General features: G+C 42.8%; 1 protein-coding gene across 1 annotated transcript; it reads left to right on the forward strand.

Moving 5' to 3' along the window:
* LOC124721779 (cytosolic iron-sulfur assembly component 2A-like) lies at positions 1 to 26,879 on the forward strand. The gene is made up of 4 exons (XM_047246893.1): positions 1 to 439; positions 9,892 to 9,971; positions 22,016 to 22,199; positions 26,687 to 26,879. The coding sequence occupies exons 1-4, from the start codon at positions 175 to 177 to the stop codon at positions 26,785 to 26,787; spliced, it is 630 nt and encodes a 209-aa protein (XP_047102849.1). The 5' UTR covers positions 1 to 174; the 3' UTR covers positions 26,788 to 26,879.
* Positions 26,880 to 27,169: the final 290 nt, after the last annotated feature.

Below are 27,169 nucleotides of genomic sequence, written 5' to 3' on the forward strand. Positions count from 1 at the left end.
TGTACGAGTGTGTATTTCATGCCCAAGTAAACTCGGCTACTGCTGCTCTTTACACTCGCTGTGATTTTGACTTTTCCGTGTCTCGGCGACGAATGGCGTCACTTTTGTCGCGTTTGGAAACCCGACTTTAAGCCACACTGTCACAGGTCCAGCGATGTCGATGTCACAGACCGAATGCGATATCTTGACGTGCCCAACTTTGCCTGTTTGGAAACTGCGTACTGTAATAGCAGCGGGGGGGAATGTGTTATTGTTTTGTTGTGTATGATGTTGTTATCCATAATTCAGAAGTCTAAAGCGTTGCTTGGTGTTGGAGCCAATACAGAAGGTTTACTAAACACCGTGGAAGGAGCAAAAGGACAACAGAATGATGTGCCCAAGCAGACAACGAAATTTGCACCGGAAATATCCACCGAACAACTCAAGGAAATTGTTTACGGTAAGATTTTGTGAGCTTTGAAATAACAGTGACGTAAATGGGATTACTTATATAACCTCCAAAAAATACGACTGACCGTACAGACCACACAGTAGGGCAGCATCTTCGAATTCTCTTCAGGCGAGACGAAATTGCATCATTTGGTTCTGATTTTGAAACTTAAATTGAATGAAACAGATAGAGCTGCCATGCATGATATGCTCCAAATAGGGCATGCATAACTATATTGGTTGCTTGAAGAGTACTAAGCCATTTTTCAATATTAATTTTCCAACCTGCTTGGTCTTTGTGATCGTGCCACTCTGTAGAGTGTAGAACATTAGTGTGCAACCATGGCATTGCAATTGTTTGAGACCATATGCCAACGTCCGTCTATGGTTAGCAATAAAATGCTAAACTCGCCTTCAGCAGGTTGTATTCACTGTAGTCAAAGTGCTTAACTGGTGTTGTAAGTTGGAAAATTGGATAGAACAAAGGTAGTACATTAATGGAGAAGCCAAATAACGATCATGGAAACACTGCATCGCAGTGTAACGAAGTAAAAAGTTATCCACGAATAAGCAGTTCTGCTAGAGCAGATTTGTGTCGTTCTATAATATTCCTCTTTCTTCATTAATTTTTTTTTTTTTGCGACGTGACAAATGTTCATGCCAGTAACATCTACACAGGTAATTGTAGTTTTAGTTAAGGGCTAGCGCGGTAGTAGCACTAGTACCTTGTATTACCTTGAATGGTGCTGTCTACACTGACCCAGATGCCGCGAAATTTTGCTGTGCATTATGCTCGAGCCTCTTTGTCTGACAATTAGCAACCTGCCTTTCATGCCCTAAAACAGTGTGTAGAGCAAAACCCATTATCTTTTATTATACACCACCTGGAGCCATAAAATGGTCCATTCTGTGAGTGGGAACCACTGTCCTGATACAGCCCTAGGACCGGACCGCACCTACAATCAAATGATCAAGCACCTTTTTTGGTGGATTGTCAGCGTCATACCCTTGCTGTCTTTAACTGCATCTGGAGCAAGCGTGAGTTCCCATTGCAATGGCGAGAAAGCATTGTTGTCCCAGTACTGAAACCAGGTAAGCACCCTCTAGAGATGGACAGTTATTTTCCAGTTGGTCTCACCAATGTTCCCTGTAAGTTGCGTGAACACATACTAACCGATGGCTGTGTTGGTTCCTTCAGTCTCAAGGTTTTTCTGATTCCGTTCTAGGGTGGTTTTCATCAAGGCCAATCCACTACTGGTAATCTGGTTTACCTGGAGTCTGCCATTCGAACAGCTTTTGTCCAGTTTCAACACCTTATAGCTGTCTTTTTCAACCTGCAAAAGGCTTATGACATCATGTGGCGACACCACATCCTCGCTACCTTACACGAGTGGAGTCTCCGCGGTCCGCCCCCAATTTTTATTCAGAACTTTCTTTCGCACTGCACTTTCTGGATCCAAGCTGGTGCTTCCCACAGTACTCCCCATATCTAAGAGATTGAGGTCCTCAGGGCTCTGTACTGAGTGTACCCCTGTTTCCAGTAGCCACTAATGGTCTAGCAGCAGCTGTGGAGTTCTGAGTATCACCCTCCTTGTATGCTGATGACTTTTGCTTCTACTATTACTTGTCTAGTGCAGGTGTCACTGAACATTGACTGCAAGATGCCATACAAAAGGGGCCTCACTTATGGCTTTTGGTTTTCAGCCGCCAAGATTAACGTCGTGCACTTCTGTTGAAGTTGTACCGTTCACCCACAACCAGAACTTTACCTCGAGGAGCAACTACTCAGTGTGGTGGAGACTTATCGCTTTTTAGGACTGGTCTTCGATTTTCAGTTGATGTAGATTCCCCATCTTCACCAGCTTAAGTAAAAGAACTGGCTGCACATCAATACACTTAGCTGCCTGAGTAACACCACCTAGGCTGCAGATTACACTACCCTTCTGCAGCTTTACAAAACCCTGATACAATCCCATCTTGATTATGGGAGTATCTCATACAGTTCGGCATCACCCTCAGCATTGCAGATACTGGATCCGATACACCACTGCAGGGTTCGACTTGTGACAGGAGCTTTTTGAACTAGTCGTGTGAACTGCTTACTTGTGGAGTCTGAGTACCTCCATTGCGGATCGGGCACCAACAACAGCTTGTCAGTTATGCCACCCACATTCGCAGCTCCCTTAAGCATCCAAACTACTATCTCCTCTTTCCAAACACAGAAATCCACATCCTGCTATGACAGCTTGTCAGCCTACCGGCAGTTGTGCCCTTTTCTATATAGACAGGCAGTTTGCTATGCCTGCGATGTCATGATTGTGGATGAAGGAATAGGTCTGTGATGACAGCACCACTGTTCAGTGGTGTGCGTGCATTGAGCAGGAAAGCAGACACCTCTAAGGGGGAACGCCTTTGTATCTTATAACTAGGCTGCCTGCAAGGCACAGTCGTAATTGCAGAGGTATTTTGTCCAGGAGACTGACCAGATACTATATACATGTAATCTGTTGTCACCACTTGTATGAAGTAAATAGATTACATCAGAGGTCAGCCACATAGGGAGCTCTTCATCCTTGTTGGAAACATGATTTACTGCTGGAGTTAAAAGCAAATGCACTAGAGTCACTTTTGTAATCCAAACACACTGTATTTTATTAATTCCAGGGGTTTTGAAGTACCAGTTTTTTAACTGCTTGCTGCATATGTTTCGTTAATGATACCCACTGTCTCCCCAGCCAAAGAGATATTGCTAACTGCATTTTGTTCTTTATTCAACCACTGAGCTTCCTTGTTGAAGCTTTTAGAGTTTTCCCAAATATCTGTCCAGAACGAGTGAGACTCTTTACTTTGTCAATAGTAGGTAGTTGACTTCCCCCCATTAAAGGCTATGTAGAATTTCTAGAAGATTGATTTAGTAAGCTAGCTTCTTGCATCTCCTATCTCCTAATTCTCTGTACATACGCTAGATGATTCTTGAGAGTTAGTTGTTGTGATATTTTGCTTTCATCCAATATCTTGAATTTGATAATGAACTTTTATTGTCCAATTAATGATAATTGTCTCTTCTGTCAAGAGGGATGTGAGTGATGTATCTGTATCTTTCTCCTTTCCACCTTAATTTCAATGTCTCATATTGTCATAAAGAACAACATGCCTTGTTGAAATAAGAGAGGAGGGGAAAAAATAAGAATTCAAATAATTGACCCCTCAGGGGGCTCAGCATTTAGTTGCTGGGTACGGGCTTGGTTACCCCGGGGTCCCTGAGCTGGGGACTGGGAAGCGCCACCAGTCCTCAGTACCGTAAGCTCTGAGCGTGCTTCAACGACCACCGTAAGGCACGACAGTGGAACGTTGTACGGTACAGAGCCTGGGGATCTTGGCTTAACTGCCTGGGTCACGAGGATGGTATAAACCTCTATAAAAAAAAAAACCCTCAATCTCAAGGTGTGCTGCGCGCAAAGGAGACGCATGGCTGTTGAGGTAGAACAGTTGCTAGCGGGCAACCTCTGGGGAACGTGCCGCCTCCCGGTTGTATTAGGCTTACCCAGGCAAGCGGGGCTCTGTCTGGGTGGACATTCCTTCCCCTAGCTGCTCGTGGGACCACCATGAAACGAAATACGAATAGTGCGCAAGCACGAGTCTCTAACAAAGGAAAGTTCAATGCTTTACAGTATGACCCCCAATTGTTCCCTTCCCTGTCCACACCAGGGGAGGAACGACGGTCTAAATTACCTGGTGAGACGTATTCTCCTCGATTTCTGGTTTGCAGCCGAACAGATGGGGACTCATTTCTGACCACAAAGCCTCAGTTTTTTGTGGAAAATTTAGAGGACAAGTTTGTAGAAGTTGAAGGCCTGTCTAAAATGAGGTCTGGAGCAGTCCTCATACAGACAGCATCCCCAGCACAGTCACGGGCATTGCTTGCTTGTGACAAGCTCGGTGATGTTGCAGTCTCCATTACGCCTCATAAGAGCCTCAATATGGTTCAGGGACTTATTTTTCATCATGACCTGTTGTTGCAGTCTGACGATGAGCTTCGTGCAAATCTGGAATGCTGCGTTGTCCACTTTGTACGACGTGTCTTCAGGGGACCTAAAGATAGTAGGGTCGCCACAGGCGCCTTCATCATGGCTTTCGAGGTAGACACCCTGCCCGAGAAGGTCAAGGTGATGATATATCGATGTGATGTTAAGCCTTACGTCCCTCCTCCCATGCGCTGCTTTAAGTGCTGGAGGTTTGGGCATATGTCATCAAGGTGTGACGCCAACCCTACCTGTCGGGATTGTGGACGTGCCTCCCACCCCTGTTTGTGTCAACTGCAGACAGAAACATTCACCTTGATCGTCAGACTGCGCGGTTTATCAAAAAGAACTGAAGATTATGGAGTATAAGACCTTGGACAGGCTCACCTACACAGAGGCTAAACTCAAGTACGACAGCCTTCACCCTGTGCGCATTTCATCGACGTTTACTGCAGCAGCTTCGATGTCACCGTCCCTGGCGACGAGCCCCCAAGCTCGGCCGCTTTTTGTGGGCCCTCCAACCTGGCCGTCTATTCCTGCCCCCCAGGTAGTTGTGGGAACACCCTCTTTCGTTGCTCCCCTGTTATCAACATCGGGAGTTACAACCCCTCCTTCTTTGGGGACTTCAGTCCCCACCTCTGCGTCAGAGAACTGCCTGCCTCCTCCGGCTCCCCTCGTGCGGAAGGGATCGCTTGGTGCCCTCCCTTCCATGGTTATTGCCCCTCCAGATGTCAGCCAGTGGCTGAAAAAGCCACCACCTTTGGGCCGTAGGGCTTCCAGGTCTTCCTTGGTCCATGAGACTGGGTCGGAAAAGCCCACCCAGCCTGATAGACCGAGGGACAAACGGGACCCTACCAAAAAGAAGAAAAAGCAAAACGAGAAGGACATAGAGACAGAAAAGGATTTTACCACTGCACCTGAAGATGATGTGAAGCATCTAGCGTCCCCTCAGGAGCTAGATCTTGCTCGACATGCAGCTCCTATGGAAGTTGATCAGGCTACTTCGTAATCGGTGGCGGCTGGCGGCAAGAGCTTCTAAGGCATAACCTATCCCCCCCCCCCCCCCTCCCCCTCCTACAGGTTCTTTCATGTCTTCACAGTCAGATACCATTATCCTTCAATGGAATTACTGTGGTTCTTTCTACCACCTTGCTGAGTTGAAACAGCTTTTGTGCTGCTTCCCTGGCACTTGTCTGGCCCTACAGGAAACCTGGTTTCCTGTTCGGCGGACCCCCTCCCTCTGTGGCTACCGGGGTTACTATAAGAACCATTTAGAATACGACAGGGTGTCTGGCGGTGTGTGTGTTTATGTTCTTGCCACTGTTCCTAGGGCCCCAGTGCCACTTCACATGGCTCTCGAGGCTGTGGCTGTTGGATTCCGGGCAGGAATGGAGCTTACCATCTGTTACCTGTACCTTCCCCCGGATGAGGTTGTCCCTCTTGCCGACCTAGCTGCCTTGTTTGCCCAGCTCCCCCGCCATTCCTCCTTTTGGGGGACGTTAATGCCCACCACCCTTTATGGGGTGGGGCCCAGATCTTGGGCCAGGGTAGGAATGTTGAGGCTCTCTTGGCACAGCAGGACATTTGCCTCCTTAACACTGGTGCTCCCACATATTGTAGCTTGACTCATGGCACATACTTGGCCATTGACCTCTCTCTTAGTAGCCCAGGTCTTCTTCCATACCGCAGTTGGAGGGTCCACGACAACCTCTGTGGTAGTGACTACTTTCCTATCCTGGTTTCTCTTTTTCAATCCCAACCCCTTGACCAGCTGCCACGATGACTCTTCGTGGAGCTGAGTGAGCAGCCTACACCTCGGCTACTATGACCATTGCTCCGCTTCCTGGTGGCATTGATTTGGCCGTGGACGAGGTCACTATGGCCATTGTTTCTGCTGCTGAGGCAACTGTCCCCTGCTCGTCAAGTACCGTAAGGTGTCAGTCAGTCCTTTGGTGGACACCAGAGATTGCAGAAGCTATCCGGGACTGCCGGCGAGCCCTGCAACGACACCAGTGTCATCCTTCCCTAGGGAATCTGGTTGCCTATAAACGGCTGCGGGCCTGGGCTTGGCAGTTAATCCGGCGGAGCAAACAGGACTGCTGGGAACGATATATTGCCACCTTAGCTTCTCGCACCTCCCCATCTCAGGTGTGGTCGTGGGTTCGGCGCATTTTTGGCTTTCGCCCTCATGCGTCTGTCCCTTGCCTTTCTCTTCGGGGTACACTTTGTACTGACCCAATCGCCATCGCCGAAAAGCTGGCAGAGTACTTCGCTCATATTTCCGCAACAGCAGGCTACAGAGCAGAATTCCGCGCCATTAAAGAGCAGGATGAGCGTATGCAGTTGTCGTTTCGCGAGCACCGTTGGGAACAATACAACGCCCCATTTGGTGAATGGGAGTTCCAAAGTGCCCTTACAGCTTGCCCCTATACCTCTCCAGGTACAGACCGAATTCACAACCAGTTTCTTCGCCATCTATTGGCGCACTGTCAGGGTGAATTACTCACCCTGTTTAACCGCATCTGGACGGAGGGCGTTTTCCCAACTCGTTGGCAGAATAGCATTACCATTCCAGTGCTGAAACCTGATGCAGATCCGCTGGTGGTTGATAGCTATCGCCCTACCAGCCTTCCCAACGTTATGTGCAAACTCCTGTAATGGATGGTGAGTCGACGGCTCATGTGGATTCTTGAAGCTCGGGGCCTCCTAGCCCAGCAACAGGGGGGCTTCCGTCAGGGCCGCTCAGCGATCGACAATTTAGTCTTGCTAGAGTCAGCTATTCGTACAGCTTTTACTCGGCGAGAACATCTAGTTGCTGTTTTCTTTGATCTTCGGAAGGTGTACAATACCACCTGGCGCCATCATATCCTTGCTACACTGCACGAATGGGGCTTACGGGGTCCACTTCTGACTTTTCTATGGAATTTCCTCTCGAATCGCTCCTTTCAGGTTTGAGTTGGCACAAATTTTATCTCTGCTCATATTCAGGAGAACGGTGTCCCACAGGGCTCGGTTCTCAGTGTTCCCCTCTTTTTGGTGGCGATTAATGGTCTTGAGACTGTGGTGGGCTCATCGATCTGTTCCTCTCTATATGCCGATGACTTTTGTCTTTATTACAGTTCCCCAAGCATCAGTGTCACTGAACGGTGGCTGCAGGGAGCTATCTGTAAGGCACATTTTTGGGCATCCAACCATGGTTTTCAGTTCTCAACCTCTAAGACCCGAATGATGCATTTCTGTCATTGTGGCATGGCCCACCTCCATCCAGAGCTCTACCTTGTCAATGATCTCCTTCGTATTGAGGAGATGCATTGCTTCCTTGACATGCTGTTTGATGCTCAGCTCACTTGGACACCTCATCTTCACGAGCTTAAACAACGGTGCTGGCGGCACCTCAACATCCTTCGCTGCCTCAGCCACACCGTTTGGGGGGCTGCACGAACAACCCTCCTACAGCTCTATAAGGCCTTAGTCCAGTCCCGTCTCGAGTACGGGAGTGTGGCGTACGACTCAGCAGCACCTTCAGATTCTCGACCCGATTCTCCATTGTGGGGTCAGACTGGCGGCAGGTACCTTCCGCACTAGTCCGGTGACTAGCCTTCTTGTAGAAGCTGGAATCCCTCTCCTAGGATTCCACCGACAACAGTTGCTTGTGTCATTCATCGCCCGCGTCCATGCCTCGCCCGTCCACCCAAACCCCAGGCTCCTTTTTCCATCTTCTGCACTCCCCTCCCCACGATGGCGGCCTAGGTCGGGTCTCCCGATCACAGTCCGCATCCGTTCCCTTCTCTCATCACTCGAGTCCTTTCCCCTTCCTCCATCCTTCCGGCCCTCTTCTTCTACCCCTCCTTGGTCCCTCCCTCGCTTGCGGCTTTGCTTGGATTTGTCCTGCGGCTCCAAGTCCTCCGTTCCACCTGCCAGTCTTCGTCAACAATTCCTGGCTCTTCTTGCCTCATTTTGCGATGCAGATGTAGTCTACACTGATGGTTCTGTGGTCGATGGACGTACTGGGTTTGCTTTCATCCACGGTGACTGCGTTGAGCAGCATTCCCTGCCTTGTGGGAGCAATGTTTTCACTGTGGAGCTGGTTGCTCTTTATCGTGCACTCGCTCACGTTTCCTCCTGCCCTGGGGAGTCATTTGTCATATGCAGTGATTCCCTGAGTGGATTGCAAGCACTCGACCAGTGTTTTTCTCGGGACCCTTTGGTGTGCGGTATTCAAGATGCTGTTTTTGCTCTTGCCGAGTGTGGTCGTTCAGCGACGTTTGTGTGGACCCCGGGCCACATCGGCATTCCAGGAAACGAACATGTCGAGCGGTTGGCCAAGCAGGCCACCACTTCGCCACCCCTGGAGCTTGGTCTCATGGAAAGAGACCTCTGGTCAGCTCTGCATCGCAAGGTCCGTGATGTCTGGAGCTCTGAATGGTCTGTCTTGAACACGCCAAATAAGCTCCGCATGGTCAAGTCGTCCACGGCCGTATGGAACTCGTCCATGAGGGGCAGGCGTAGGGACTCAGTTGTTCTCTGCCGTCTCCGAATTGGACATACACGGTTGACCCTCAGCTGTCTCCTTCGTCATGAGAACCCGCCCAAGTGTCGCTGTGATGCAGGGCTGACAGTGGTCCATCTTCTGGTGGACTGCCCCCTTTTAGCCCCCTTGCGGCAGTCCTTTAATTTACCAGCTGCACTTCCTTTAATTCTAGGTGACGATGCCTCTATAGCTGACTCAGTTTTACGTTTTATCCGTGCAGCTGAGTTTTATCACTCGCTCTAGTGTAGGTGCTCTCGCATGATTTCTCAGGCTACACCCACTCCAGCAACTTTTAATTGTGACTTGGATACTGAAATGGTGTCTTTTATGATAACAAGTTGTGTTGGTACCTCTATCAACGCTTTCCAGCTGGAGGTTCTTCATTTGTAGTTACCTGATCCATCAACCACTGTAGTCTGTTTTACTCTAGTCAACTATTTGCTCTGCTCCTTTTAAGTGTCCTCTATGTTTTACTCTAGCCAACTATTTGCTCTGTTCTTTTTAAGTGTCCTCTATTTTGTGTTTCTGCGGTGTTCATTTTAGCTCCGTACCCCTTGGTGTTCCCTCCCTCGGGGTGCAGAGGTTATGCTTTTACTGTATAGGCCTTTTACAAGTATGTCTGTTTGGAACTGGGGACTGATGACCTCGATGTTCAGCCCCCACCAAACCCCAAAACCAACCAACCAAATAATTGAGGTCAGCATTTTCCCGTCGCAGCCAATCCTTGATATGCATCCTCTCGAATCTGTGTCAGTATTAGTTATTAATTAAATTACACACAATCAGTTTAGGTTTTATAAATATTACTTCTTGTTCGGTAATCCTCATTGAATAACCCTTACGATTGTGTGCAATCTTGGTTGCAGTAATTATTAATTGCCTCTCTACCACTGACTTCTCTTTTTTTAGATCACATAAAGACAATTCGGGATCCTGAGAAGCCAGCCACCCTGGAAGATTTGCATGTTGTTGATGAAGATTGTGTAAGAGTAAGTAGATAATGATACCTCGCGATAACCATTCCTTCGGGTTTCATGTTTTGTAATTATGGCATAAATGACAAGATGTTACATGTCGTTATAAGCGTTAAGGTTTGACAACAAACTACAACTCTAGGCTAACAGGCTATGCTGTCAATCATACACACTGAGGTGCCTGTGCGATAGCCATGTTGCTTTCTGAATTTCTGATAAAGATCATTCTTGATGATACAGGAATGAGACTAAATCTTGATATGATGGTGTGAATTTTTCACTGGAGGGTGTACAGTATTATTTTGATTGGAACAATTTGTGCAGTGAACCGGACACGTTTTTGTTCCCACCATAATTTGTCAGCTGCTCATGCAAGTTTCCAGTTTAGAGACGTAGAGTAGCCAATTGTCACTTCAAAGAAAAAAATTAAAGTGATTGAAAAACTGGGCACTTACACTAAAACCAATAAGATTTTAATGACAGTGCAACCACCTAGTTTCAGTACATATTTTGCATTCACAGTCGTAACTCAAAATTGACAACCAATGTCTCAACACAAACAGGAAAGTCTAATCCTGATATGCATGTGCAGATTCACTTGTAGTGTCACAAGGGGGAACTGAGAGAAAGCGTAGGTGGTGGTGGTATTATTAAAGATTGCTTTGTGTTGGAGGACCTTAGTGTCAAAAACTTGTATCAAGGCCTCACAGTTGTTTCTGATGTTGTATTGTGTTGGCAACAAACTTATGGAAATTTTTGAGTAGAACTATACTAGAAAACTCAACATGCACATGTTCCCTTGGGGCCAGGTAGCCAAGATGACAAAACTTATAGGGTGTGCTGATATTGATGGGCACAGAGTGTTCAGTACCCATGCCTATTGCTTGCCAGTGGGCACAGTGGAGAACCAGGCTGTTCATTCTGAACGTACTCCAGTCTCCTGCATGTAAAAATGATAGGATCTGAATACCTCGGGGAATATGCCATCGAAACAGAGCTAGACACCACCTTGAAGTACATGCAAGGTGTTGTGTCATTCAGGGATGTTGTGGGCAGATGTCCTTGTTCTTATATTTGATAGTACAACATGTCCAGAGCATATAAAGGCAACTTTCATTCATTTAAATGTGAGGCCTAATGTCCCCAACCCAGAGCGCTTTTGGCATACTGCACTATTGTGTACGGGACAAGCCACTTGTAGCAAATGTGTTAAAGCTGCCCACGATGAAGTTGTTTGTTCATCTGCTACAAAGTGTGTTAATTGTTCTGGGGCTCACCTTGTCTGGAGTAGAGAGTGTATACCTTGAAGAAAGGAAGATATCGGAGCTAAAAACACTGAATCCTATCCCGTATGGTGTTGTGAAATAGATCTAGGAGACCATATAACCACCCAGTCACTATTACATTTGCTTCAACACTTAAAAGCGTATTAAGAAAACCAATGCCTGTACAGAATTGGAAGTTGCCAGTGTCTGCACTACTACCTGCATTTGTCAGTGAAGCTGTAGGGTCGCTGCTGTTATGAAATATATAGCTCTGCACAGGACATCAGAAAAGGTGTCAGTTGCAAGGCTGACCTAACTTGGGAAACAATCAAGGGAAGGATAACTGTGTTTGTCTATAACAAACATCACTCCTGAGATCATCTTAGAAAGCTTTAATAATGTTAATTTTTCTGTTGTTGGATTTATAAGTTAAAGGCTTTTATTTTATTACAGATAACCACATAAAATTTACTTCATCACCAACCCATTTTTGTCCATTTAAAAACTTTGCAGAGGTTGGCATCCTTTTGGGATTCAGCTACAACTATCGATTAATGTCTCCCTTTGCAAAAATTGAGGCATCATACGTGGCAGTGGTGATTGAATGCTGGACGAAGCTAGCAACGGTATGTAGTCCATTACCAGGTGAAATTGTACCCCATAGAGGTACGTGTAGATTTTCTTCAGTATGTGGACTTGAAATAGGGCCCCTTTCACAAATTGAGAGAAGTTCTACTGGGCAGAATTTAGTGTTTTCAAGATAAAGGTTATGGAATGTTCAGTCCCATTTTCCTGCTTTCGTAAAAGAACTACCCACCTCTGTACTGTGACATCTCAGTAGCTAGTATTAATGGCTTTCTGGTGGATTGTGGTTCCAACTAAGGATTGCCAGAAATAATTGTTGTAATTGAAGAAAATGCTGGGATTTTCTGGAACAACTGTTGAAAGTAGCATTATAAGGTGGCAAGGGCACTTGAAATGCCAAAAGATAACCAGTGGTATTTCTCTAGGCCAAATAGTGGTTTTGAACTATAACTACTAGGAGGTGTGATGCAGTGGAATTTGTAGATGATTGTTCAAAAAGTCAGTCCCTCAGCAATATTCTCCACCTTTTAGCATAGAAAACAGATGTTCTGGGTAGGGTAGGTGCCAATGACTCGTGCTTTTGCTGCTTTGAAGTCTTCAGATAATCATAGAAAACCATTTGGTTAATGCACCACCACCACCACCAGCAGGAATGCCTATCACTGGAAGCTATATGAGTGAAATTGATCCACCACGTTGAATGGCACAAGAATTGAAAAAAAGATTCACTTTTTCATCAGTTTTGAAACCATGTTGGGAAGAAATCTAATATGAATATGTTTTTTGCTTCCAGGGAATCTATGGAAAAAAGGACAGTTTCTTTGCATCCAGTTTAAATATAACATCAATGTCAATTTTTTTGCTTGTGGATAGCATTTGGCTACTGTAAGATATGATGTGATTATTATGTGGTTATAATACTCTCATACCTAGTGTCAAGTATTTTTTGCACTTAATGTAAGACACTGATGTTCCCATATCTACTTTATAAAGTGTGTTGTCTTCAAAATCTGAAAATCAGTCAGTGTCTATGGTTTATCAAAGGATTGCACAACATTTGTACTGTATGCGTCATGCTATTTCTGCTCTGTATGCAATTATTGCCTTTCCAGCATGAACTGCACACAACATGGACATTACCATTTTTCATATGGAAGAAACAAACAGCATTTTTAAGAGAACAGTGCTATTTTTCATGTTGCTCAAAACAGTCTGGAAGAGAAGGAAAAGGATTCTGTGAGGAATGAACAGGAGAACTGTTTACAGTTTTGAGAAGATACTGAGTCTGATTTGTAAGACCGCTGTTTGCATTGTTGTATGTGATGGAGATGCCATGCCTTTGGTTATCTCATGGGCTGTTCTGTGTGCCTGTCATCACCTGACCTGGCAAATTCGTGGTTTGCTGAACCGGGTGTTCCTATTTATCATTTGGCTCAGTGGTCCATTCACAGTAAGATTCATTTTATTGTGTCATGCACCTATAAACTGAGAGGCATAAGAAGAAGGGCTGACCTTTTGTGTCATAATTCGACAACACTTCACTTGTTCTCTTAAAAGACAGTTTATCCAGATCCTCTTGGGGGCACAATTTCCTCCATAGACACAGTATGTCCTGTGATGGCAATGCTAAAAATAGAAATTTCTGGATATCTGGATGGGTGTGTGAAGCAGTGATGCAGTTGACATTGCTATAGTTCTCAGTTGTACTCCATTTCAGAAAAGATGCAAATGCTGTATTAGTCAGTGTAGGCAGTGCCATGGCTAGTGACATTGCTAATTTTTGCTATGGTCATCTGCTGAAGCTGTAGTTCCTTGTTGATGTATTTCCATCATCATTGTTGTTTTCCCGCCAATGCTGCATCTATCTTGAATCACATTAGCTTGCTAAATCCTCTTTGTCACTGTTGTGTTGTGGATACGACATGATGTATTTGTACAATACCCTCAAATACAAGATCCGAGTTAAAAGTCCAAAATCACAACAATGGCCAGTCGAAAAGCCAAGTATCTAGACTAAGACAAAAACCAACCCCAGTGCATCCCACAGGTGAAACAAATCCATTACATAGTCTATTGTTGTAGTGTTAGCTTTTAGCTGAGAGTTAGATACAGAGTGTAGTTGTGTGCCCCTGCCCCCACTGCTTCTCGTGCGTGTGCGCCCCCCCCCCCCCCCCCCCCACACACACACACACACGGAATACTATAGTTGTCATTGTTGATGACACCTTATTCCTTTATATACTGGAGACATCTAGGGGGGCATTCCATGTGATATGACATGGTGGCCAAGGATGTGTGGAGGCTCACTGTTTGATGCACTGCCCATAGTATAAGTGAGCAGTTCATCTATTCCTTGTTGGTGTATGTTTTGTTGTCAGCTGCAGCAGCAAGGATGGTGCAAACATCTAAGAAAACCCACTCGACCTCAGTCATGTGCTGTGTATTGATGGTGTCTTCCTTTTAGTTTTCACCTCCTGATGACTTTGAGGTGAAACAGTTGCTAGAGGCCAACCTCTTGGGTACCTGCTGCATCCCATTTGTGTAAGGCTTACCCAGGCAAGTAGGACTGGGTGGAGTTTTTAATCTGTAGCTGCTTGTGGGTATATGATGGCACCCACAAAATCACCAGCAGTGAGATGGTTTGATGGACAATAAAAGCACGCTTCAACAAAGTGAACTTGCAAAAATAGTCCTCCTGAGTAGACTTCCTCCAGAGGTGAATACAATCTACTATAACAGGGCACCCCCAGTGTGTCAAAATGTATGTATTGTGATTAGAAGAGAAGAATGCATATCTGAGAAGAAACCACTGTATTCAAAATGGCTTCAAAACTTTAGCTTGGTCCCAAAAATCTGTTTATCTGACTGTGTAAAATCATTACTTGTAGAAATGACAAATTGCAGCAAGCCACCAAGCTACTGGGGATCAAAACAGTTGGGGGAGTGCCATATTGTAATGGAACTGAACCTTGCCCTTAATCACAGAAAACTGATGATAGCATGCAGTGACACAATCCACATCGGCAATGCAGTGCTTTAGGAGGAGTTGGCCAACGAACAAGTTGTGCAATGAGTAAATGGAAAGTTAAGGAACAAGCAGCTGTATTTACATTCATGGTCAGGTTATATTAAAGCTGGATTTATAAAACTGAAAGTAAGCTTATACATTTCAAACTGCATCAGGCATTTCAAGTGCCAGAAATTCAACACCACCATTGTTACACATTAAAGTCTGGCTACCTTCTTTGAAATTCAGCCGTGCACCTACCCTAACTTCTGTTTTAATTACTTTGGTAGACACTCAGTGTGGACAAGGGGGTGTACTGTCTTGCTAAAAGAAAAGAAAATCCAGGAATTCAAGGTGATAAAGCACACACCATACACTGACATGAGAAAGAAGTAAAAATCTTTTGAACCATACCTTTGCAACATTGTGGTAATGGTAAGGTAAATATGGGGAGAGAAGTTCTTCCACACAAATGCAACTCCATAAACAAAGTAATGGAAGAGTGTGGTGCCACCTCCAGACCAGCTCCAGTTATCAGCAAAGCTCCAGCATCTAAGGTAGAAATAGCATTATAATGGAGATTACTAAAAACAATGTGTCTCAGTCTAAATCAACTTCATTGAACCAGGAGGTGAAAACTAAAAGGAAACTTAATGTCAAGAAAATGTAAAGACCATAAGATACACTAGAATTCCTGCTCATTGTGTTCCACTTGAGTGTAACCATGAGTCCTCTTAACAGAAGAGAAAAGGTGTAGCAGAAACACTACTGATAAATGACTCATGTATTATAGGGGGACATAAGTGGGTTGTGAACACATGTGGAGAAATTGAAACTGTTATCACAGGTTTGCTAGTGTCTACGGGAGACATATTTTAAACTTGCTGACATCCTTGTGCTCATGAGATGTTTGTTCTCAAGGAAGACAACACAGCAAGCTGAAAACAAATGTTAGAAGGATCGACAAGATACACAATTAGCAAGCATAATTACTAAGTTCCATAAGTCTTTTTTTAATGATATGTTACAACCAAGACATAATAATAACAAAATTTACTAGAGTGGGACACATCATCAAGATCATCAGTGTAACAAAGACCACAGAGAAGGCCAGTCTTGCTAAAAAGGAAAATAAAAAATTGCAATAAAAGAGAGATAGAAAGAAAAAAAGAATCAACATACAAGAAGAACTTTATATGTCATTTCAGAAGAACTGTACGATGTACATCTACAGATGACGGCATATCTTTTTCAGCTGTCCTGGAAATGGATTGACTGTGAAACCTGTGCTAAGTTCGAACAAGGCTATAAGCATGCAGATACCAAAATTTGATCACCTTGTGCCACAGCAGACAGTGCTAGAGTAGTGTGGTCAGTATCTCGAACAATTGAAGCACCACCTTTGATAAGTTTGGTCAGTGTTGTTGCAGAAGCTGTGTGACACCTTTCATTGGAAGCTGCAAAAGACACTAGACAAGTGACTTTCTGTGTGCTTGTGAAATTTTCTCAAATACAAAGCAACATAACGTCTGTAGTTAGGGTGCATTACACATTCTCTGAGAAGACCCAGATGTAGTGATACTCAAGGCCCATAAGAGTAATGTTACAGTACTGTTATATTGCAGCCTCTGTGTCTATAAGCTGTATGGTTTTTTAAGTGACCATGCCTATCAGAAATCAAATGTAACCCTAGAGGATGAGCAAAATGAAATACATCAGCACTCATGAATTATTCTTAGTTACCTTGAGCTATCATCAAAAGATAAAGACAACATAGTTGTGTTCTATCCAGAATGCATGATATTCTTAAAATTCATAAAGAGATCTAGTTTTACGGCCAATAGTAAGCAATAATTGGTGCTCCTACATATGATGTACGTAAACATTTTACTCTCTTATTGATTACATTTGTTGGGAAATGTTCACACCACATATGTAGCTCAGCAGATTTCATCAACAGACTTGAAGTACTTCATGTAAGCAACTCAGATCACTTAATCAGTTGAGATGTAGACTCACTTTTTACAAGGTTACCACTTGCAGAGTCTCTGGCACTGACTGGCAGTGAATTTCACGTGGACATCACAGGCCCAGAATAGCATACTCTTACCTCAACCTTTTTTATGTTTAATGAGGAATTTTTGAACAGACTTATGGGGTCACCAGAAGGTAACTCCCTTTCTCCCTTGGTGTCCAACTAGTTTACGGAGGATTTTGAGGAGAGAGCTCCGGAATCAGTGACCCTAAAACCAACGCTTTTTATGAAGATACGAGATATGTTGATGGCAATTTCATAGTATAGCCCCATGGTGTGGACAGGTTGAGTTTTTACAACAACCATATTCATGAATATACTTAAGACACTTGTACATACAGCACATACGGTTTCCGATGCTGAGAGTTTGCCTTAACTCTTCCAAGAGCATTCATCAGGTAAAATGGATACTCTGCTTGGCAGATCGATTGGGTACTATCAGTTAAAGCAGAAAATCAGCAACAGGATGAGGAGAGCAGTAAATCAAGAAAATCCGTAGTTTTTCTTTTATTTGTAAGCAGCATCTTGCACAAGGTAGGCAGCATTCTCCAGAAATTACAAATTATAAGTCATTTTTTGTCCACCATCTGAGACCACAGACTTTCTTCAATCAGTGAGCAACAGTATATTATTGTGAAAGTCTGGAGTATATAAAATACATTGCCAGTGTGGTATTGCTTAGACAGGGTGTCCCAGGGGGAATATCAATATTCAGGGATGTGATGAGTATTCAAAGCAAAAGGTCTAGTAAACATGGGCTATAAAATGCATACCTGAAGAGCTATGAGCACTTCTTTAGTAGAAGAGCTGTTTTTCACTGTACAGAGATAAACAAGTGCTCATATCTCTTAAGGTATGCACTTTGTAGCCCATGTTTATTGGACATTTTATCCCCATTTTGGTATGTATTACCACCTCTCAAAATACAGAAAGCAAAGAGGTTGCAGTAGATGATATCTGTTTCACAGTATTAGAGACGAAGTGTTCATAACTGTTAAGGTATGCAATTTTTATCCCATGTTTACCAGACTTTTTTGCTTTGAATGATCATTCCTTTCATATCCCTGAATACTGCCCATTCCTCGTGGGACATCCTGTCATCCTGTATAGGTCAGACCACACATCCCATGGAAGAATGTTGTGTGGAACAGCAATGCTGTACTCATCTTTTGCAAACCATCAAGTCTGTCATTGCTGAGTGTTGTATATCCACTGGGCATACTATGGTATTTGATAAAAAAAGTTGCATACCACAAATTCTTTTTTAGGATTCCATTATTAGTGTGTCCATGAAGGTACACATGGCAAAAAACTGTATTTACTGAAACAGCAGTTACCAGTTTCCACGATTTGCTCCCAGTGAAGACGACACATTACGCCAAGGCCCATGCTTAGCAGCATTCCATCAGGCAGCTGTTTTTTTCCCCCACCTTTGAGAGCTCTGTATGTTGGCACTATGGTTGGTCTTGTGACTGCAATCATGATACGTGCACAACAACCATATATAATGGACTAGTAAATAGTGCCACATGGGTAGCTGATGTCAGTCTGCAACATTTCATGTAAGTCAGTTAAGCCATGTTTCCGTAATATCCTTTCTTCCATTAGTGCTAGTCCTGCAAGGTATACAAGAGAACTTCTGTGAAATTTGAAAGGTAGGAAGGTACTGGTGGAAGTCAAGCAGGGTGGGTTGTACATCATCTTTGGATAGCACAGCTGCTAGACCGCTAGCCTGTGAAAGTCTAAGGTCCCATGTTTGACGCCCAGTCTGGCACACAAATTTAATGTGACAGAAAGTTTCAAATCAGCGCACACTCTGCTTCAGAGTAAAAATTCATTCTGGCGTGATATAGCTATTTCTTCAGATGTGTATAAATTTAAATTTCCCCAAAAATATTAATAAGCTTTTCTTTATCTGCTCTATGTATATTTTTAAAGTTTTTCTTCTATAATTAAGGGTGTGTTCATAATTTATGAGGTGCAAGCTAAAGGTGGATTGCTGTCACTTTCATTGGTATGTTCTCTAATGGTGCATTTATGCTGTCACCTTGCTGCTCACTGGTATGGACCAGCAATGATGCAACAAGATCAGTGAGTCATTTAATCTGCAGCACAATTACTCACAACAAACCTCGTCAGCCAATTATATCAAGCTGGTTTGTGTTTCACACTGTGCCCATAACCGCATATCCTGACACTTGAGCCATGATTGGCTACTTCAAGAACATTCCAGCAGTGCCATGTTTGACTCTGCTAGCTATGTGAAAACCTGCAGGGTAATCACTGCCGGCAAGTAGCAAGGCTGTGGCATAAGGCTCCTGGCGAGCAGTGAGTTGTGATGCACCAGTTGTGAGGCTGCGGCATAAACCTTACCAATATATTTGTTGCATTCATTGAAGTTACTTGTTGTTGGCAACAATAAATTTGGACAAAGTGGAATGCTGGTATAACCATGGTTTTATCATTTGCTCACTATGTGGCAAGTGCAGAACCAAACGTGAACAAAATACTCCATTGTTTGTAGTTCTGTGAGGCAGGGAGTATCCTCATAATGTTGAAACTCAGTTGGCGATTATTTTCTTTTTTTGAAATGCACCATTCGTGCAGTTACAGGAAAGATGTCATATCAAGTCCATGGCCGTATGAACGTAGACTTCAGAGAACTTCTAGAAGAAAGGTAAAATAAAGGTGAAAAATGTGAAATAGTATGAATGCTGAAATGGAAGAACATTTGCCTAGATACTCACCTTCAGTTTGTGCATCTGATAGTTCATCTGTATGTCTCAAATCCAATGCACCTTTTCCAGTTTTCAGAGCTTCAGGTACACAGTTCTTGGGTATAAGGGGAAGCGAACCTGTGGAAATGGAGCCTGGATGCTCGTGATTGAGGCTCATCATACTCAGATTCACAAGTATTTCATCAAGTGTTCAGGCAAATGTCTGGTGTGATGATAGGAATGCCTAGCTTTCTTGGAGGAACAGAAGACTCAGAAACTGCATATGACGACGCATAAATTTTGTCAAGAAATATCTTCAAAGCTAAGCAACTTACAGTGTTTCCAGCCATTTCATTTTCCTCTGTTCTACGAAAAATCAGTTGCAAAGGCAGATGCCTCAGCACAAGCATACCATGTGTATGCACATCCACCTGCACATGTAAAAACCACTTTACATCAGAGTGAACACAGGTGAATGCACATTCACAGTCAATACACAAAGGATTCACCTGTGCACACCAACAGTGACCTGTAACTGTGAATAAGCATTTACACTGGAGCGAACAGGTGAGAATGCATGGGAGTGAATGCCGAAGCATAACCAGTAAAGTTGCAAAACTTATTCCGTACAGCACATTACAATCATGATGGAGAACAGGGACATAGAACTTGCCATAAGAAAGGAAGAATTTAGATGTCTTAGTCTGTTCGTAAATGTGAACTGCGTGGAGGTAGTGCACGTAACACCTTTAGAGGGCAGGTAGTGTAATCCTGAGTAAACCATTTTTATTTATTGTCAGAAATCTCTAACATAACAGTGATAAATCAACCACATTATTGCAGGTACCATGAACGTAAGCAATGAGAATGATGTCTTGTGTATATTTTTAATTTTAATTGACATAATAGATACGTATTTGCTTTTGTTTACTTTCAAGGAAATTTATTGTGCTTTTCCTTTTTAATGTTAAAAAGAATTACAAAGCTGCTCCTTATTTGCTCCGTTCTCACCTGGTGCAAGCACACAATGAATTTATCATCTTTCTCACATTCCCTGTAGGATCTTGGAGTGCTTGAGCAATTTCCTACCAGTCATATTTCTTTTCCTTAGGCATTTACACTGTGAATCTCTTCGATCGTTGAAGCGTGTGTGTATTCTTTCATCAGCAACACTACATTCTTTTCAGACTACCCATCACTCGTGCAAATTGTTTCAACAGCAGCAAGAGTAGACAACATAGTGGACCTAAGCTTTCTGTATTGCAAGTGCTAAAGCAGAGAGGCTGTGAATTTCTTATGATGGCTCAATGAAGAACTGACAACCAGCAGTTTCGCTGCTGCAAATTTGCTTGTTTGCTTTGGTGTAAGGGGGGCTTAAAGGTGTTACTACAGCTGTAGTTACTAAGAGCAAATCAGCAGTGAATGGATATTAAGCTCTCAAATTATGTGCAGAAATAAGGCCTGGAAACAGGATAACTCCATCTACATCCCCTCTACCATCTGAATAGGAGAATTATATGAGTAAATTGCCATCATGAAATATTGTGGCATTTACACAACGTGATCTGGCAGTAAACACAAGAAGTGTGGATTTCGAAGTGTACCCATATGTCTAGCAAAAAATATTTAGCTTTGCATCAGCTCCTGCAGTAATGAATAAGGAGGTGTGAGGGGGATAAAGATCATCATTCATCACATTTGAGGGCCATTTCTTTACAATAATCTCACTCAGTTGTTGACAGCAAAAACCTTACAAATTTTTATTGGCTTTATCAGCCTGGTACTGATGCGGAGGACAGGAGCTAAATTTACTCATGCATAATGTGCATGCTTTATTCATATAAGAATATAGATTTAGTTTGTGATTAATTTAGTCTTCTTCTGAAGGCTATTTGTTATTAACGCAGGTAGAGATTTTTTATAGGATTATAGACTGTGTTTAGAAGGATAAGTATTGTAGATACATGGCAAGAGAGAAGTGCTGGAGGAGAGTAAATACTTCAGATATAGTATATTTAATTAGTAAATGCTTCAGATGTAATTTGTTTAGTTAGACTGATTCAGGTGGTTCATATTATAGTGTTTAAGAGAAAGTAAACAGGTGTTTTGGATATAGCTGCCTTGATCTGAGACAGCTGAATAACACCTAATGCAAATAATAATAATAATAATAATAATAATAATAATAATAATGCTGAAAAGAAAATAAGTGGATGCTGAGAAATGGAAGGAGGAAAACTATTGAGGATAAAAGTTAATAACACTGTACTTATTTGCTAAACATTCGACACTTTCAAAGACGTCTTGTTCTCTTATTTTGCATTTTTATTTATTTATTTATTCATTCATTCCCATTTTACCTAGGGCTTTTCTTCGTCCTGCAATGGGACTATTTATGGTATTTGAATGAAAAGTCAGTTAAAGATACAATTTTTGTTTGTTTGTTTTAGGTTGAATCTAGTCCAGATAATGATGTGTACTCAGTTCATATTGAGTTTATTCCTACTGTGCCTCACTGCTCATTGGCTACTCTTATAGGCCTTTGTATTCGCATAAAACTGGAAAGGAACCTTACAGAAAAATTCAAACTGGATATCAGCATAAAAGAAGGGACACATTCTACAGAAGGGGAAAGTAAGTACAATCTTCTAAGGCAGTTGCAGTTATGCTCTATTTTCTCCATATTAATATACACGAAGGAGCCAAATCACTGCACATTCATTGTTGTTTGTTTCAGAAGTAGCCGTGTAACTAATAGTGCGGAGAACCTAATTTTTGTGTTATTAGTGTCTAACCCACACCGGAGGTTTTCCAGCATGATCTCATGATCTGAATTTGTACACTATTTCCAATCTGGCTAAAACATGGTGAACAGATAGATGAGAGATGCAATCAACACACTAGTGTACACAAAAGTTGTCTGATGGGGCTTGTGTCAGGGTGTTTGAGTGTCCTAATTTGTAAGGCTCACAGACAGTGACAAGCTATGCTGAAGAATAGGTTGAATGAGGATTTTGTAAGATACATGTTTCACGAGACAGTTACATTTCCTTAGGATTTTCCAATGACTATGTGGCATCAGCTTTTTATACAAGTAGTTGAGCATGATTATTCCACTTTCAATGGCTGTGGCTGCATAGTACTACTTTTTTATGTCATCAATTAAAACTAATAAGTCTCAGCATAAATCAGGGGAAACAACTCCAGACTATCACACTATCTCCCCTAAATTTCATTGTGAACACAATACACTAAGATAAACCCTTTTTACTACATTTCTGCTAGATCCACACCCACCCACATGAGAGTGACATCGTGTACACCCATTCAACAATACTTTCTCCCAGTATTGAAAACACCATTCGTGGCATTCAGTGTACCACTATAAATGATATCTCACAACCATTGTTCTTCTTGCAGATTCCAAATGATAAATAATCTGTGTGGAGTTAAGTATTAAAGGGAGGTCACACACATACTTTTTTATAGGCCACATGCCTCAGGAGATATAGTGACAGAATGCTTCACAGAAAACTCGTAGAATATCATTGATAAATTTAATGATCATGCCATGGTTGTAGATGGAGATATCAGATTGCGAGTGAAAGACTGTTGTGTCTTACTGGGGAAAGAGATTCATACAAGTTTCTTCTGAACCTCTTGTCTAAAAATTAACTTGAGCAGTCAGTAGGAGAACTGACTTCTTTTTGGATTTGGGGGGGGGGGGGCAGGGAGGGAAGGGGGGGGTAATGTCTCAGATACCCTGGCAACTAATGGACCTGATCTTTTTATTTAGTTGATGTTGGGGTGAGACTCAGTGACCATAGGAATGTTATAGCATAAATGACTTCGGGTGTTGAGAGATATGTTAAGAAAGGTAAGTAAATATCTCTGCCTAGAAAACGCAGTAAGAATCCAAGTCATCACTGGGGAAGAAATTGTGATGTCAGTTGATAAAATGCAAGAGTATTGCTGAATATGCTATAGCCATGTATCTGGGGAGCAAAGTTGTGAAGGACTGGAAAGACTCACTGTAATAGCCATGTTAGAAAGTTCTTATGAAAGCAGAGAGATTTAAATGAAGTGATCATTTTGTGGAATGAAAATCTCCTTTGTAGGAAATCAACTGCTGTCTCATCATCTGCCATATACAGCATCACTTGGATGCAACATGGAGGAGCACGGGGTCAGCTTTCCAGCCCATGAAGGTGCTACTGTATACTTATGATCTGATGGATGGCATTTGAAACTGTGCAAACTTGTATGCAGATGATGCTTTGTACATAGGGAAGTCTGAACACCAGAATAGCGTTGCATTGTGCATAAATAGCTGGGAAAATTGTTAGTGTTTAATGAAACAATTGATAAGTAATAAATGGAAATAGATATAACCTATAAATATCAAGGAGTATAAGTCCAAGTTACCTTCATGAACCTAGGAAAAGTCAATTTCAGACTGAAATTTGTTGTAAAAATTTTAATCTACACTACTGGCCATTAAAATTGCTACACCAAGAGGAAATGCAGATGATAAACGGGTATTCATTGGACAAATATATTATACTATAACTGACATGTGATAACATTTTCATGCAATTTGGGTGCATAGATCCTGAGAAATCAGTACCCAGAACAACCACCTCTGGCCATAATAACGGCCTTGATACACTTGGGCATTAAGTCAAACAGAGCTTGGATGGCGTGTACAGGTACAGCTGCCCATGCAGCTTCAACATGATACCACAGTTAATCAAGCGTAGTGACTGGCGTATTGTGACGAGCCAGTTGCTCGGCCACCACTGACCAGACATTTTCAATTGGTGCGAGATCTGGAGAATGTGCTGGCCAGGGCAGCAGTCGAACATTTTCTGTATCCAGAAAGGCCCGTACAGGACCTGCAACATGTGGTCGTGCATTATCCTGCTGAAATGTAGGGTTTCGCAGGGATCGAATGAAGGGTAGAGCCACGAGTGGTAACACATCTGAAATGTAATGTCCACTGTTCAAAGTGCCATCAATGCGAACAAGAGGTGACCGAGATGTGTAACCAATGACACCCCATACCATCATGCCGGGTGATACACCAGTATGGTGATGATGAATACACGCTTCCAATGTGCGTTCACGACGATGTCACCAAACATGGATGCGATCATCATGATGCTGTAAACAGAACCTGGATTAATCCGATCCGAAAAATTACGTTTAGCCATTCGTGCACCCAGGTTCGCCGTTGAGTACACCATCCCAGGCGCTCCTGTCTGTGATGCAGCATCAAGGGTAACCGCAGCCATGGTCTCCGAGCTGATAGTCCATGCTGCTGCAAATGTCGTCGAACTGTTCATGCAAACGTTTGTTGTCTTGCAAACGTCCCCATCTATTGACTCAGGGATCGAGACGTTGCTGCACGATCTGTTACAGCCATGCGCATAAGATGCCTGTCATCTCGACTGCTAGTGATAAGAGACCATTGGGATCCAGCACGGTGTTCTATATTACCCTCCTGAACCCACCGGTTCCATATTCAGCTAACAGTCATTGGATCTCGACCAACGCGAGCAGCAATATCGCGATACGATAAACCGCACTCGTGACAGGCTACAATCGGACCTCTATCAAAGTCGGAAACGTGATGGTACGCATTTCTCCTCCTTACATGAGGCATCACAACGACGTTTCACCAGGCAACACCGGTCAACTGCCGTTTCTGTATGAGAAATCGGTTGGAAACTTTCCTCATGTCAGCATGTTGTAGGTGTCGCCACCGGCACCAACCTTGTGTGAATGCTCTGAAAAGCTAATCATTTGCATATCACAGCATCTTCTTCCTGTCGCTTAAATTTCGTGTCTGTAGCACATCATCTTCATGGTGTAGCAATTTTAATGGCCAGTAGTGTAGTTTAATTCATGAAGTTCCATGGGATCAATGTAAGCCAAAGCTACTTGGTTAGGGAATGAGTAAGTGCATAATTCACAGAAAGCTGAGAAGAAAATTTGAACGACGACCCACACAGAGTTCACAAATTGACTCCATCGATTGTTGCAAACATACGTAAAGTAAATAACTAGTTAACTCCTCGATCAGGCCTAGAGGATCATATGATGTCAACTGGTCACCACGTCATACTCTGCCGTATTGCTTCATTTGGATGTGGTATGGAGGGATTCATTGCTCAGTGGTAAAGTGCCAGACTGTGGATTCAAAGATCTTGTGTTCAGTCCCTGGTCAGTCATGGGAATTTTGTGTGTCACTTATCACTTCTTTTACCTTTGCCCCAATTGCACTATGGTTTCTAGTCCACAGTAAGATGTAGGACTCCATAGAACTGGCTGGGGAGATCAGCTCCAAGGTCCAATAGGGCTATTCCTAGTGAAGCACTGTACTGTTCAAACCACTTTCAGTTTGATGACAACTTTATCCTATGTGGAGAGGCATGGGGTCAGCAAATCTTTCTCCTGGCTGCTGTCAGCTTTCCAGACTTTGGAGCCATTGATTCTCATTTGAGTAACTCCTCGATTGATTGATTTCACAAGACTGAATGCATCCTGTCCCAGTCCCCCAACCAAGGAAATCCCTGGCAGTTCCAGGAATTGAAACTGGGTCCTCCACAACTTAATCAGAACATCACAGCTCAGCTACAGAGGCAAACATGTAAAACAGCTTTCATATTTTCATGTTAAAGATGGTTAGTTTCTGCACAAGATCGTGAATGTTTCACTTCCAAAAGCACTAAGGAAATGTAGTGCCTCATGACACTCATCATTCTCCAGCAGTAAGTCCATGCAATGTGTTTGCCCTTATTTCATCAATGGCTGAAACTTTCACCAGAAAAAGGAAGCAGGTGTAGGAAAATGGAGTGAAAGTAGTATATTCTGAACACATTATATGAACTTAGATTTTAATTCTTCTTAAGATAGTGTGAATTAATACCTAAATTGATATTTGGTGATAAATCAGCACATTTGATCTATGTTTCACATGCTTTTCATCAACTTTTCCAATACACCAGTGTCTTAACACTTGTACTCCTGAAAAGTAATATTTACACGTAAATTTTTGTAAAGACGCAGCACCCTTTAATGCAATGAGCACCTTGCTAATGAAATTTGTACTTTTACAGTAAATAAACAAATCAACGACAAAGAAAGGATAGCTGCAGCAATGGAGAATCCAAACCTAAGGGAAATTGTTGAATCTTGCATTGATGACGAAAAAGACTGAAGTTATATTGTAAATGGACTGATGATTTTGTTTTTTAAAAAAATAATGCGGATGTAAGTTATTTTCTTGATTAAAAGTGTGAGTTAACCTAATCACTCTCTTTATTTTCTTTCTCCTAAAACCTCAGAGTTGCAGATTGTGTTATCTAAATGTGCTAAAATCTGGAAAGATAATGCACGTAACAAAGAGTTAGTTGCTCAAAACATAGATTAGTAACTAGCAGAGAAAGTATTTAGAAATCTTTCACTTTTCTGCATTACAATATCTGAAAAGGGAAATTAAGAGTATCAATTTGATCTTTATTCATTCTTTCACATAGCACATGCCACAGTGAATATGGAGTACGTGCGCTGCTTCCCTACTCCCTCATTCCTACTGCTTC

Source organism: Schistocerca piceifrons, chromosome X (assembly GCF_021461385.2).
Source record: "Schistocerca piceifrons isolate TAMUIC-IGC-003096 chromosome X, iqSchPice1.1, whole genome shotgun sequence".
NCBI classification, from domain to species: Eukaryota; Metazoa; Arthropoda; class Insecta; order Orthoptera; family Acrididae; genus Schistocerca; species Schistocerca piceifrons.